The sequence below is a fragment of the Pseudophryne corroboree genome, chromosome 11 (assembly GCF_028390025.1).
Source record: "Pseudophryne corroboree isolate aPseCor3 chromosome 11, aPseCor3.hap2, whole genome shotgun sequence".
Classification (NCBI taxonomy): domain Eukaryota; kingdom Metazoa; phylum Chordata; class Amphibia; order Anura; family Myobatrachidae; genus Pseudophryne; species Pseudophryne corroboree.
Genome location: NC_086454.1, coordinates 328,976,211 through 328,992,202, shown reverse-complemented (window position 1 = coordinate 328,992,202; position 15,992 = coordinate 328,976,211). Strand labels below are relative to the sequence as shown.

Here is a 15,992-nt window from a genome sequence, read left to right as displayed (position 1 = left end):
ACAAGATAGATGTATGAGGACATTGTACATGAATTGTAATTACGGTATAAACAGTGCATTTAAATGTAAAGGACTTGGTAGCATGATTACTATAGACACGCTTCACATGGGGTGTAGTACGGTATGCCGGCGCTCGGGCTCCCGGCGACCAGCATACCGGCGCCGGGAGCCCGGCCGCCGGCATACCGACAGCGTGGCGTGCGCAAAGGAGCCCCTTGCGGGCTCGCTGCGCTGCACTCGCCACGCTGCACACTATTTTATTCTCCCTCCAGGGGGGTCGTGGACCCCCACGAGGGAGAATAGTTGTCGGTATGCTGGGTGTCGGGATTCCGGCGCCGGTATACTGTGCATACAGAAGACCACCCTTCACATGGTATCTCCAACACTGCTGAAATAATCCAACACTCCCAATCGTTCTTTTTATAGATTCAGGGCTTCATTCAGCACGGATTGCAATTGTGACTGAAAGCACACTGATTACAAACGCAAACCACAACTAGCCAAACCCACAATCTCATCTGCGTATACTACAACCCCATCACAAATCTAGCCCACTCCCCCTCACGCACAGCTACAAGCGCTACAATGCGTACACTGACTCACTCAGTACTACGAGAATAAACGCAGATCCTATACATCGATGTCGGCACAAAACTGGGATGGTTTGTTTCTTGTTTTATTCTCTCAGAACAATGGGCCTAATTCAGACCTGATCGCAGCAGCTAATTTGTTAGCAAATGGGCAAAACCATGTGCACTGCGGAAGGGGGGAGGGGGGGGGGGGGCTCAGATATAACATGTGCAAAGAGAGTTAGATTTGGGTGGGTTATATTGTTTCTGTGCAGGGTAAATACTGCCTGCTTTATTGTTACACTGCAATTTAGATTTCAGTTTGAACACACCCACCCAAATCTAACTCTCTCTGCACATGTTATATCTGCCTCACCAGCAGTGCACATGGGGGGTCATTCCGACCCGTTCGCACGCTGCGGTTCATCGCAGCTGTGTGAACGGGTTGGAACTGCACATGCGCGGCGGCCGCATTGCGCAGGCGCGTCATTTCCCGGCGACAGCAGCGACGCCAAGTACGAAGAAAGCGGTCGCAGCGGTGACCGCAAGAATATTGACAGGAGGAAGGCATTCCGGGGCGTTAACTCACCGTTTTCCGGGCGTGGAGATCCGAACGCAGGCATGTCCAGGTGTTTGGAGGGCGGATGTCTGACGTCAATTCCGGGACCTTCATCGCTGGAGCCATCGCACAGGGTAAGTAACCGCAGGGCTGGTCTTGTTTTGCAGGAAACTTTTTTAGCGTAGCAGGGCTGCACAAGCGATCGCAGCCTTGCTATGCTAAAATACACTCCCCCATAGGCGGCGTCTAGTTGATCGCACGAGCAGCAAAAAGTTGCTACGTGCGATAAACTCGGAATGACCCCCATGGTTTTGCCCATTTGCTAACAAATTTGCTGCTACGATCAGATCTGAATTACCCCCTAGGTCTGAATTAGGCCCCATGTTAGCCAGGCACAGTGCCAGAGTCTGCAGCGCATGCGCAAGTCTCTGGAAAAATGGCGCCGCAGCCATATTTTCGGAGACCTGCGCATGCACTGTAAACTCTAGTGCTCAGACAGAGCGCTAACAGCGCTGATGCGGCTACGGTGACGGGAGAGGAGGGGGTTCACGCACGGACACCAGGAAGGTAATTTTATAAGAAATGGCTGCAGTGTCTGCGGTGTGGGCCACATCTGGACCTAGGGGCCCGCGTGCAACGCACACACTGCTTTAGATACGCCACTGGGCGCAGTGATGTCCTTGCCCTTCCACTGGTGGGCCACAATCTCCGCTCCATGGCATTTCACGTCTGAATACGGCAACGGAAACAAACAGATCAAAAGAGCAAAGCATTATCTAAAACAGAAATATTTACGGTGAAAACCTTCCGGAAACATGGAAGATTAACACATGAAAGTGTTAATCGAGCCGCTTTAAAGCAGAAATAAATGTTTAATCAGAGTGATTAGAGGAATTAAGCAGTATTCATTGTGGGAGAAGAGGAGACGTGTGAGGCTTCACATCCTTTTTGTTTCATTCTGAATTTGACAATAAACCGAGGCGATGTTTTTGGCAGGATTTGTTTTTCTTCCTCATAAACCTCTATCTCCAGCAGCTGTTTCTAAAATGGAGATGACAGACAGTCGTACTAAACTGTAAGAGACACGAAGGGGTAGGAACGGGGTGCAATAGCTGTAAGGAACGGAGATGGCACTTCATGTTCAGGAGACAGGACAGAGAAAGCAATAATGCATGTACAGTAAGATGACACACGCAGGGACAGAAACTAATTGCAGAAATAGAGTTTCCATACAAACAGATGTTCACCAAACATGATGAAAGCACATCCTATTTAATGGCCATTCCTAGCTGTTCTATATGAAATAATCTCTAACGTACAGTATATCATACTTGACTACGCTCTCGGATTGGCCGGGTGGCTCCTACTCCCCCCACCCCGTCCTCCCCCCACCGCACTGCTTGTGAAAGTGGGTGGTCTAGGGAGGCCGATGACGTGATTTGCGGTGAATCGCATCATCATAGCCCTGCCCCCCGCTTTGCATTGCTGGTAGTGTGAGTGTTGCATAGCGGGGGGCGTGGCCCCAGACTGCCCCTTTTTTTGAGTCCCAACCCTTTTTCAGAGCCCTGTCCCCTTTTCATAGTCCCCCTGTTCAGCCAACCTGGATGCCCCCCCCCACTAATTTTGCTATTTAAACAATTCATGTTTTCTAGGGCCCTCATTCCGAGTTGATCGGTCGCAAGGCGAATTTAGCAGAGTTACACACGCTAAGCCGCCGCCTACTGGGAGTGAATCTTAGCTTCTTAAAATTGCGACCGATGTATTCGCAATATTGCGATTACTAACTACTTAGCAGTTTCAGAGTAGCTCCAGACTTACTCTGCCTGTGCGATCATTTCAGTGCTTGTCGTTCCTGGTTGACGTCACAAACACACCCAGCGTTCGCCCAGGCACTCCCACCGTTTCCCCGGCCACTCCTGCGTTTTTTCCGGAAACGGTAGCGTTTTCAGCCACACGCCCCTGAAACGCCGTGTTTCCGCCCAGTAACACCCATTTCCTGTCAATCACATTACGATCGCCGGAGCGAAGAAAAAGCCGTGAGTAAAAATACTTTCTTCATAGTAAAGTTACTTGGCGCAGTCGCAGTGCGAACATTGCGCATGCGTACTACGCGGATTTTCACTGCGATGCGATGAAAAATACCGAGCGAACAACTCGGAATGAGGGCCTAGGTCTCCTCAGAGAATCACAAGTGAAAGAATTAGCTTCACCTGTGGATGTTTTTGTGTCAGTGAGTAATGAATACACCTGTGCACCTGCTGGGTGACCTGCAAACCATGCACCGTGTGAGGTCCTGAGGACCAAGTTTGAGACCACCGGACTATTCTAACCGCCACTTGCGGTTTGTATGCAAACTGTTTGCATTATACAGTTCTCACTACATCTGGCTTGTCCAATGACGTGCATTGGCAAACATATAGTCCATCCAGGTAGTGTTGCAGTATCACCTGTCCTCAGGCTTTAGAGATCCATTGAGTTCCGGCCAATAAGAAGATCTCTTAAAACCACGGAGGTCTTGTATAAGTAGGCCGTGTTACTAGCTGGAGTGATGCTTCCAATCCTTTTATTAAATGCCGCTGGCCTGATTAAAATTTAGGAGCAAATAAAAAAGGAACCATATGCAATTGTACTGCCGCCAGGGAAAATTCTGTGTGCTTTCAATTTTGACACTGAAATTCAGGATGAAGCTGGGACATATCCTTCACCAGCAGAGGCGAATTGACATCTGGATGGGAAAGGGGAGGAGGGGGAGGGGGGTGGGGGGGGGGTGTGTGTGTGTTATATTTTTTAAATAAGCCGCATGCACAAAAAAATTGATAAGGCTTTGCTATAACCAGTGCCATCTTTCTGAATGTATCACACAAACGAAGTTAATGGGTAACTTGCTGCAGACATACAGTGCTGGGTGCAGGGCGTGAGCCCAATACAGATATACCAGGTGCTTCACAATTATAAACCTCTGGTCACATTTTAAATCTGCCCCACCTGCAGTGCAACATGGTTTTGCCAAAGTTGCAATTGCTCCTTTTATTTACTCCTAACTCTTAAAACATCATGTAACATGTTATATAGCCTTATGAACCTGATTTCTCCAATATTAACTGACTGCATTTCACCCTACAGCCTTACATTTTCCTTAGCACAGAGGTAAACACTAGGGTAGATATAAGGACTGCAGACAAGCAGACATGGAACAGAAAGCGTGCGGAAGGAACACATGGATGCGCTCTAATGAGCAGAGGGAGACACGCTTCTCTTTCTTACTTGGTGTTGTCAGAGTCGATGGTGTGAAACAGCCGCTCAAGTTCCTCCTCGTTGAGGGTCCCATCTGAGAAAAATGTCTGGAACTCCTCTAGGGACAACTTCCCATCATCTGGAAGAGAACTGGCGGTTAGGATCAGATATCCAGCGGTGAGCGATTTTATATACAGATAGAACCTCAGAATTTCTCGCTAGATCGTTCAATTACATTTAGATAAAAGAGGAAATCTCATGTATCTGTCTGTACACTTATGTCGCCCTGTGGCCGAAAATGCTGGACATTCCAGATTTCCCTGTAAAACTTCATACACACTGTATTAGAATTATACCTTTAACATAGATCTCAAATGCATTATGATGGGAAACTAAACAAAAGTCATTATGCCATGCTAGATTATCAGAGCTATAATTATTGTATTGTTATTTTGTATTGTTCCAAAAGCCCCCCCCCCTCCACTTGCCACAAAATGACCTTATATACTCTCAGACTCCCGACAAGCCCCAAGATCTCCCATATACTACAACATCCCCCCCTCAATGCCCTCAGACCTCCCATGATGCCCCCACTCTCAGGCTAAAGTACTGGGTGAAGGTACCAGCACTACACCACCCAATTAGAAGTGTTACGTGGTCACGTGACATGGACTCTGTCCACTTTTCTTCAGAAGTTGCGTTGATAGATGTTCTACTGTTGCGATAAGTGGTGATGGAAAAATTGTAATATCGTTGAAAATGAAGAAATACCTATTATTCTCTGCTTCATAAAAAAAAGAAGCAGAGAATAATAGGCCCTACACACTTGTCGATGTAACTGAAAGATATGAACGATCTCGTTCATTATTGAACGAGATAACGTTCATATCTTTCAGTGTGGAGTCACCAGCGATGAACGAAGCGCGGCCCCGCGCTCGTTTATCGCTGGTTCCCCGTCGGCTGTGCATGCAAGCCAATATGGACGATCTCGTCCACATTTGCCTGCACTTCAATGGAGCTGTGTGACGGGGGGAGTGAAGGAACTTCACTCCCCCCGTCACTGTCCCCCCCGCCGGGTCGCCTGTCTGCCGTATCGGACCCGACTGTCGGATTTGGCCGTTACCCGTTTCCTGACCTGCTGCTGTCAGTGCTGCGGGTGCGCTGACAGCAGCGGCAGAGGGAGCTGTCAGCGGCGCCGGGGGTGAGCGGTCAGCGGTGCCAGAGGTGAGGAGATGTCTGCGGTGGTGGGGGGAGCAGTGGAGGCGATGGAGCGGACGGGGAGAGGAGAATAGGAGACGGGGGAGCAGCGGCTGCAGCAGCGGAGGCTCACAGCCGCGTCCACCCGGCTCCAGCAAGCGGGACCTCGCTTGCTGGAGCCGGGTGGACGCTGCCGCTTGGTTCCTGCTCTCCCCGCTGCAGCGCTGCTCCCTCCGTCTCCTGGTCTCAGCTCCCTCATCTCAATCCGACTTTTTTTAAAGTCGGATTGAGATTGTCGGAAACGGGGCTAAAACCTGTCCGGTTTGGCCCCGCTTCCGACAATGCATGCTGATCGGCGGCTAAAGCCGCCGATCAGCGTGCATTCCGACAAGTCGGGTTTCCCGACTTGTCGGAAAAAACGGGGCCCTAATGAATAGGTCGGAACCCCTTCCGACCTAAAACTGTCGGAAGCTGCCGACTTCCCGACAAGACGGCAGCTTCCGACAGTTATTGAATATACCCATCTGTGTCTATCACAAGCAAATGAAACACGTATGTCTTTGGTAGTTCACATGCATTAAAGAACACTTGTTTTTGGGCAGCCTTACAGAGACTGGGCCACCTAGCGGTCAGACTGCGGGCTGGATGGAGAAGTGGGTGGCCAGCTCTCCGCTTCCTGAGTTCCACATTGGTTTGTCTGCCCCAGCCTTATCTTATCAGTAGTGCTGGTACTGATTCAGTACACCTGACATAACAGCTACACTAAAGGCCCCCATACTGCACATCAGCAATTGAATGGGGCAATTTGCTGATTGTATATATAAATCTGCATTGTATGGGGTTCACAGATGCGGATTCAGGACATAATTAAATTGGGTATGTTAAATCAGGTTGTCCAACATGTTGGATTTCACAGATCAATTGGGGCTGCAGATTGTGTATGGAAATAATCAGCAGATCTGCAGACCGTCTCTAGTAAACTGATCAGTCTTTCAAGATTGGCAGATCTGTATCACTGAGACATATCTGTAATGTATGGGCGCAGATTGGTGGATTGGGAAATCTTTAAATCTGGGGGGGGGGGGTGAATCTCAGAATCTATTGATTGCTTTTTCATGATTGCTGGTGTACGGGGCCTTTAGTCTATCTGTGTCCGACTGGGTCTGTATATGAAGCGCAAGGGAACTTGGCATGAAAAAAGCAAAATCCGTTGCATCGTAACACGTTGTGTGCAGATTCAGAGACTCAACCGTACACAGATATACAAGTGTCACATATCACATTAATCAGCGCAGTCTCCTGGTGTGTTCTAGTTGCATTGTATTGTGACTAAGGCGCATAAAAAAAAAATGCTAAAAAGACACCTGACACTAGTGTCATGGGCCCTCATTCCGAGTTGTTCGCTCGCAAGCTGTTTTTAGCAGATTTACTCACGCTAAGCCGCCGCCTACTGGGAGTGAATCTTAGCACCTTAAAATTGCGAACGACGTATTCGCAATATTGCGAATACACCTCTCTTAGCAGTTTCTGAGTAGCTCCAGACTTACTCGGCATCTGCGATCAGTTCAGTGCTTGTCGTTCCTGGTTTGACGTCACAAACACACCCAGCGTTCGCCCAGACACTCCTCCGTTTCTCCAGCCACTCCCGCGTTTTTCCCAGAAACGGTAGCGTTTTTCCGCACACACCCATAAAACGGCCAGTTTCCGCCCAGTAACACCCACTTCCTGTCAATCACACTACGTTCACCAGAACGATGAAAAAGCCGTGAGTAAAATTCCTAACTACATAGCAAATTTACTTGGCGCAGTCGCACTGCGGACATTGCGCATGCGCAATAAGCGGAAAATCGCTGCGATGCGAAGAAATTTACAGAGCGAACAACTCGGAATGACCACCTTGGATTCTGGCGCTCCGAGAGGGGCTGTTTGGCGCAACTGCAGCACTGATGTATGAGGACATATCTGTAGATATTATTTGCTGAAAGAATTTATGATATTTTATATTTCACAAACATTTTACTAAGTACTGTACATAACTGATCAGGCAGTTTCCATGACCTTCTCATCTCAATGGAGTTTTTCTTTGTATGTCTGGGAGACAGAAGGCAAAGTGACTTGTCCAAGGTTTTAAGGAGCAGACACTGGAAATAAAGCTGAGATTTCTATCAGATCTCTCGGTGACATTGGGGGGAATTCAATTTAGTTGGAAGTGCCAACGCCACAAGCTTCCCTGGCACCTCTATGGGATTCAATTCACAGCAATGTGTCGCCAGGCATCGCAGCAATGGCTGTAGCGCGCATATTGGCTATTTACGGTAGTGCCGACATAGCAAGTTTCCCCTCGCACATCGTGGCCATCATGTAGAAGTGAATATCCCCCCATCCCCATTACACATTCATTACCTTAACAGCTGTGCTTCTCCTTCTACCATATATCACCAATAAGACAGAATAGAACACCATTATAATCCCATCAATGGTCATGTCATGTTATTCAAAATGACTTACCCAGATATATACCTGTCAGCAACAAAGGGTCCACTAGGGATATCTTTATTGGCATTTTGATACATACAATTACAAACCAAGGTGATCAGTACTCCCATAGATCAAACAGCTGTACACTGTGCCCTCACAGTCAGAAGAGATATACCAACTTCATTGGTGCGGCACCCGTGGCTTGAGAAATCAGGCTGACACAGGCACTATGCTCCAACGTTTCAATGTTTTAGCATTTTCATCAGGGATCATTATGATACACAATTACTTGTACAAATAAGCCTTACGTTACTCCATATAAGGCACCTATTGCTCTCTAGCTCTTCTCTCCAGCTGTCCAGATTTATTGCACCAGGGGGAATAACAGGTATTATAGGGACAGCAGGGAGTGTTTTTATGTTATTTATTGAACATTCTGTACTTGGACATAGTAGTAACATAGTACATACTGTACATACATAGTTTCTGAGGTTAAAAAAAAGACAATTTGTCCATCGAGTTCAACCTGTTAGTGATCTCCTACACTGCAATATTTTTAAGACTAATTTTAACTGTGGTGAATGTTTAGTCGTTATGTCAATTCCTCCTTTTTAAATATTTTTTTTTTACAATTTTATTACTATAGTGCGTGATTTACCCACCATAACCCTGTGTATCCTTATCTATTAGGAATTTATCTACCCATTCTTAAAAGTAATGACCGAGTCCGCCATTACTACTCTCTCAGGCAGGGAATTACAAATACATATTGTCCTTACTGTGGACATTGAATGGACTTTACAGCATTTGAGTTTAGCACCATTTACTTCTCCTAATGGGGGTATTTACTAAGGCTTGGAGAGAGATAAAGTGGACGGAGAAGACTGTGTTTGGAAAATTACAGCTGTACTTTATCTTTCTTCACTTTATCTCTCTCTCTGAGGCTTAGTAAATAGACCCCTTAGTGTTGAAGACATAGAATTATATCTCACAACCTAAAACCTGAAATGATATATATAAATAATATACCAAACCAACACTCAATGACATCTGTACTGCACATGTGTAAATAATCTATTACTATTATCCATTATCTATGACGCTCTAACAGCCCCCATACATCAGCAATCACAAAAAAAATTTGCAGATTATAAGATTTGTTCCCCCAGATTTAAAGATTCCCCAATGCTCCAATCTGCGCCCATACACTACAGATATGTTTCAGAGATCTGCAGATAATTTTCAACAAATACAGATCTGCTAGTCTTAAAAGACTCATCAGTTTACTAGAAACGGTCTGCAGATCTGCTGATTGTTACCATACACTAGCAATCTACTGTACACCCCTAACTGATCTGTGAAATCCAACATGTTGGACAACCTGACTTAACAATCCCAATTGCTTTTTGGTCTGAATCCGTGATCTGTAAACCCCATACTTTGCAGATTTATTTGCACAATCGTCTGCAAATTGCCCCAACTGATTGCTGATGTATGGGGGGCCATTAGTGAAAGTTATGCACTTTGGGACAAAATATAAACATACAACCTATATATTAAATAGGGAAAAACTAGGGGAAACGGTAGCTGAAAAAGATTTGGGGGTGCTCATTGATAATAGGCTTAGTAGCAGCACACAATGTCAAAGTGCAGCAAAGAAGGCAAATAAGGTGTTAGCATGCATAAAACGGGGAATTGAGACAACGGATGAGAGTGTAATCCTGCCACTGTACAAATCATTGGTACGTCCGCACCTGGAATATTGTGTACAGTTCTGGGCACCGCACCGAAAGAGTTCAGAGGCGAGCTACAAAATTGGTTAAGGGATTAGAGGCACTGACTTATGAGGAAAGGCTTACTAGGCTGAATATGTTTACACTAGAAAAGAGGCGTCTAAGAGGAGACATTATTAATATCTTCAAATATATAAAGGGGCTTTACAAGGAGCTATCAGGAGATTTGTTTATTGAGAGAACACTGCACAGGATACGAGATCACCCTCTGAGGTTAGAGGAGAGAAAATTTCGTACCCAATGTAGGAATGGGTTCTTCATAATAAGGACCAAAAGGATTTGGAACCCTCTTCCAGAGAAGGTAGTAATGGTGGACTCGGTAAATACATTTAAAAATGGTTTAGATTCATTTCTAAATGAAAAAGATATCCAAGGATATAGCATCAAATAATTATATTTTAGGGAGCGCTCTAATTATAGTTGTTAATTATTCTTAAAACATAATTTCAGCTGGGGCATTATAGTATGCGTTAGCTAAATAGGGTAGGGTAAGAATCATAATACAGGTTGAACTTGATGGGCAAATTGCCTTTTTTCAACCTCATTAACTATGTTACTATGTTAATGCAGGCAATTTTAATCCACCTGTGCTGCATTTTGCAGTTCTTGCAACATACAGTACTGGAGAGATGCCACTGAACTACTGCAGGCAACCATTGATCTGTGATAAGAGCACACGTGGATGTGGGAAAGAAAGGACCTGTTTTGCATTCAGGTCAGTCCTGAATTATGTGAAGACCGTGTGCCTAGGTGACACTTTTTCTTATAGGGATCAATGATACCTGGTTAAATGGCATCACTCTTACACCCCGTGTGTGTCTCTCCTCCAATATAAGACATACAACAGCACAGATTAAAATTAGTAATCACCCATCTTAATTTATTCTGATCATGCTAAGGTCATTACATACAATGATTCATTGCATCAACTTTCCAATCTAAATAACATTGGGGCAGATGTATTACGCCTGGAGAAAGGATAAAGAAGTTATAAAGCAGTGATAAGCGCAAGGTGATAACGCACCAGCCAATCAGCTCCTACCTGTCATTATTCAAACCCGCAATGATTGACTGGTGCGTTATCACCTTTTTCACTTATCACTGATCTATCACTACTTTATCCCTTCTCCAGGTTAATACATCTGCCCCTTTGTTCCCAGAAGTCCTCAGGAAGAAGCCATTTTACTCCAGCTAGCAAGCTAACGCGTTGAGATGGCCGTCAATTATGTTTCACACATCTAACAAAACAGGAAGCTAACGACAAAAGAGACCACTGGACCTTTTTACGGATCCCACATAACACAGACTAAACAAAGTTTCTCATAACAATCATACACACTTTACAAAGGAAAAAACTTCACTCGATCCTAAATGCAAATCCAGGGTGATAGAAAATCTCTCATACCTGCCTTCAGCTGGGACACAAAAACTCGGAGCATCCTGTGAGCCATTTTAGACAGCAAAATACAAAATCTACAGTGTCATTAAATAGAGGGATCGAAACGCCCTCCCCGGTAGCAGGGAAAACACACAGCGCCACTTGTTCAGTTTAAATAATTCAGGAGTCTCATTCCGGAATCTGCTTGAAGATTAGGAGCCCCGCAGAGGGTAATTAACAATGTACATAGAAAGAGTGGCCTGTTTTATTTAATTGGATACACCAGGCTCTGTTTAATCTACTATGAAAGGTCAGGATGCACTGTAATAAGGAGGAGACCTATGATGGGTTACTTTTAATGCTCTGAAAAGCCAGGTTACAAAGACACCATTGTATAAAAAATGTCAAGTGGTAAACAACTCAGATTAGCGCGCTATGTAATAGCAAACATTATTAGCTAATCATTATACTCTGGAACCTAGTGGGTATCAGTTTGTGCTCCCTTTATGTACAGACAATAGTAATATTTGCAGAACAAGAAAAACATTAATATAATATTAATATAATAATAATAATATAGTATACTAATATCCGTAACACAACTGAGGCAAGAAAAACCGTAGTAGTATTTTTACCTAAGGGAAATGGCAACACTTACTGCTTCACTTGGCAATAGACAGTAGTGGGTTTGGGGCTAAGTCGGCCGTGATTACACCCCCAATGCAGACATTCGCCTGTAGTCTGAGCGTCCATTCGACAGCACCACTCCTGTCCATACGCCTGGTCGCATATGAGCAGGAGGACTCCCGGGTCATAAACCATCCCGCTAATAGTGTTAAACACTATTACACTAAGGGGTCTATTCATGAAGCAGTGAAAAGAGTGGAGAAGTGAGCCTGTGGAGATGCTGCCCATGGCAACCAATCAGCTGCTGTGTACAGTCGTATAGTATGCAAATTATAAATGTTACTTCAATGCTGATTGGTTGCCATGGGCAACTTCCACAGGCTCACTTTTCCACACTTTTTAATGCTTCATGAATAGACCCCTAAGTGTTAAACACTAAGGGGTATATTCAATTGAAGTCGGATCCATTCCGACATTCATTTGTCGGAATGGATCCGACAAGGGCTATTCAATGCCATATCAATTCGACTTTTAAAAAAGTCGAATTGAGATGCGGGAGCTGAGACGGGGGAGAGCCGCGGGGGGACGGGGGAGAGCAGCGCTACAGCAGCGTAGCCGAGAGGGGGAAGACCAGCGGGGAGATGGGGGAGAGCCACGGGCAGACGGGGGAGAGCAGCGCTACAGCAGCGGGCAGACGGGGGAGAGCAGCGCTACAGCAGCGTAGCCGGAGGATGTGTCACAGCCGCCGCTCATGGCAGCGTCCACCCGGCTCCAGCAAGCGAGGTCTCGCTTGCTGGAGCCGGGTGGACGCTACTGTGAGCGGCGGCTGTGACACATCTTCCGGCTATGCTGCTATAGCCGCTGCTCTCCCCCGTCTGCCCGCTGCTGTAGCGCTGCTCTCCCCCGTCTGCCCGCGGCTCTCCCCCGTCTCACCGCTGGTCTCCCCCCTCTCCTCCTCTCGGCTCCCTCATCTCAATCCGACTCTTTTTAAAGTCGGATTGAGATGGTCGAAAAGGGGGCCAGAACCGACAGAAGCGCGCGGATCGCCAGCTATTCCGCCGATCCACGTGCTTTTCGACAAGTCGAATTCCTCAACTTGTCGAATAATTTGGGGTTATATTGAATAGGTCGGAACCCATTCCGACCTAAAAAGTCGAAAACTGACGTCTTTTCAACAGACGGCAGCTTTCGACTTCAATTGAATATACCCCTAAGGAGTAAAAAGAAAAAGTAGTTTAGTGGGTATGGATAAGGTAAGTAAATTATAATATGGAGGTAACGGAGGAGGGAGTCCCGGATTGGTATCTAGCCTGGGTCCCACTGGGTCTTAATCTGACTCTGACCACGCCCATTTACAATGACAGACTATAACGCAGAAGTTAGGAACAGTGAATCCTTGGGAGAGAATACTAGTAGAACCAGGGGGACCTTCCGCACAGAAACAAAAGACACAACAAGTCTACACCGACGTATTATACATTACGTGCTTTCATCAGCTGAGACTGAATGCATGTGTTCCGGAAATTGACTCTGACAGTAGTAGACTGATCATTAGTGCTCCTTTCTCTCCTGATTGACTGCGAATCCTGCGTGGGTTTAGACAGATCTGCTGGCATACACTACCCTACCTGTCACTCTTTCACAAGAACTTACAAGGCTCTGTCACTGAGCTGAGAAGCAGCCGCTGGACCCCAGAGAGGCCTTGGAATAAGCCGGCTGGCTCACTTCGGGTCTAATTGTTTGGCCATTATTTTTTTTTATTCTTCAGCTCCAGTCAGCAGTTTATCCGATTCGCGTTTACTGCATAATGAATTAATCAAGCTGAAGGAATCAAAGAGTGTTTTATAATTTATGGCTGCTCCGCATGTTCCCCATGCGCTTTAATTTTATTTGTTTGTTAACTGCTATTTTGCACAGGAACAAATGCTTCGTAAACCAATTTATTTTATCCGTTCAAGGGTAACAATTATCAGCATGGTTCACGCACATCAGAGATGAAGGTAACCAAGGGAAAATACTATACTCACGCAAGAGATTTCCCTCCAATTTATGGTCCTGACATCACTTACTCACTGTTCTCCACTATAGCTACTTTTCAAAGCCACGGACACCATCAGGCGATGCAGAAATGGATGACAGCCAGCCGCAATTGCTTCCGTGTTTTGCACGCAGGGTATGGATTGCGGATTTTCGCCCATAAGCAGAGACGTATTTATGCTAACGTCCGGAACCCGCTTTATCCATTCACTGGGTTTCATCCCTGTCATCATTGTCAGTGCGCACTTACACCAGTCCTGTCCTTGGTGCAAAAGACATGCCTGAAAACAGGTGCATTCATGCGAATGTCAACACTGCATATCCCGCAATGCCACGGTAGCAACCTCACTTATCTTAGCCTATGGGAGAACGCTTCATTACGGCCCACGTATACCTAAATCGCAGATGGTATTGCGCTAAGCAGGATAGGAAATCTAGGTGCTTAAAAACAGAGGGCAGCACCTTGTAACACCCAGTGTGCATCCTACGTGACTCCAAGGTAAAGGGATAGAATGAAAGGGGATTATGTAAATACCGGTTGGGTCCGGAACCCTGGAACGCCGGACTGGACTGCCTCCATGCAGCAACCTCTGCCACTCTGGAGTTTGTAGTGTGCGTCACTACTTGTTGGTGCCTGTGACAGCTGTCACCAGGAAGATGGGGAGGGAGAGACAATAGCCTTCATATGGTCTGGACTGTTACGTTTTTGTACCCCATTCCAGGACCATATAGGGAGTCTGAAATCTCTCCCACCCCGTCTCCCTGGTGACAGCTTTCACAGACTCCCTTGAAATGAGACACACCACAGATGGGAATGGATGGGATGCGCACTACAAGCTCCAGAGTGGCAGAGGTTGCTGCATGGAGCCAGTCCAGTCCGGTGTTCCATGGTCTGGACCGCTCCGTTTTTTACCCAATCCCGATAAATGATGGTGCTTCCTTAGATGGGTTCACTATGAATGACTGGCAGCTGAGATGCCGGCCGTCAGTATACAGACAGCGGCATCCTGGCCACCAGTATGCCGGCAGCGGGGTGAGAGCTACAAAGCCCCTTGCGGGCTCGCTGAGCTTGCTGTGCCGTGGGAACGGTGACTCAGTGAGCCTGACACAGGTTATATTCTACCTCAATGGGTGTCGTGGACACCCACAGAAGGAGAATAGCCTGTGGCACCGGTATTCTTGCGGCGGCATTTCACCGCTACTTGGGATTCTGGCGTCCGCATTGTGACCGATGGGATCCCGACTAACGGTATTTTAACCGCTTTACCCTTAGATACCACACAAAGCGGGGGGAATTCAAATGTTTGAAAAGTCGGTTGGGTGTCTGTTTTTTCCTGTCTATTAGATAGGAACACACAGACACCCAACTGACTTTTCAAACCATTGAATACCCCCTAAAGTGTGATAAGCGACCGTATAATGGATATGTAATATGGATAATAATAAAAAAAAAACACTTGTCTGTCTTATAGGGTTATGGATGTTAAATTGTTTAAAAATGGCAATATGTGGAAAAGAAATTGACATACAATAATGCAATATTTTCCAATTAATTGGCATTTTAAAGGTTAAAAAAAAAAATCTTTTTTTTTTTTACAATTTACAGTAGATTAATTTTACTAGGATCAAGATTTATTGTTTTGTAATCTATTTTTAACCGTTTTTTATTTTGTTTCTTTTCCCCGCCAAGAATAGCACAAAGTTGTCTTTTCACAGACATTCAGTGATAGTACAGATTTTCTCATCTCGCTGCAATCTACCAATAAAGGATCACCAGTGGTAAGAAGAGCACTACTGGTCTCCTCTGCGCACGCGTTCACTGCACCGGAAGCTCAGGCTTGGGTGCCCATTTATAGATTTCTTAAAAAAATAAAAAATAATAGTTAAACATGCATAAGTAAAATAACAAAAACAACACTGTCAAAAAATAAATATTTTTAAATAATTTGCAAAGAAATATAAATAAATCTAATAATAAATGTTTTATTTCCTGTCGCGCATTTTTTGCTATCACCATCCTTACATGGCGATCGCAATATAAAGATGGCTGGTGGTAACTGCGCCGTTGCTGCCTTTGTTAAATTAGGGATGGACATAGAATATCAATATATGGAATTCAG

The 15,992-nt window shown here is 45.6% G+C and overlaps 1 protein-coding gene across 1 annotated transcript in view; it reads right to left on the bottom strand.

Moving 5' to 3' along the window:
• Positions 1 to 15,992, bottom strand: part of NECAB2 (N-terminal EF-hand calcium binding protein 2) — a 358,564-nt gene that overhangs the window by 240,258 nt on the left and 102,314 nt on the right. The window contains exon 3 of the mRNA XM_063945739.1: positions 4,393 to 4,501. Within this exon, the coding sequence (XP_063801809.1) occupies positions 4,393 to 4,501 (109 nt within the window). The remainder of the gene's footprint in view (positions 1 to 4,392; positions 4,502 to 15,992) is intronic.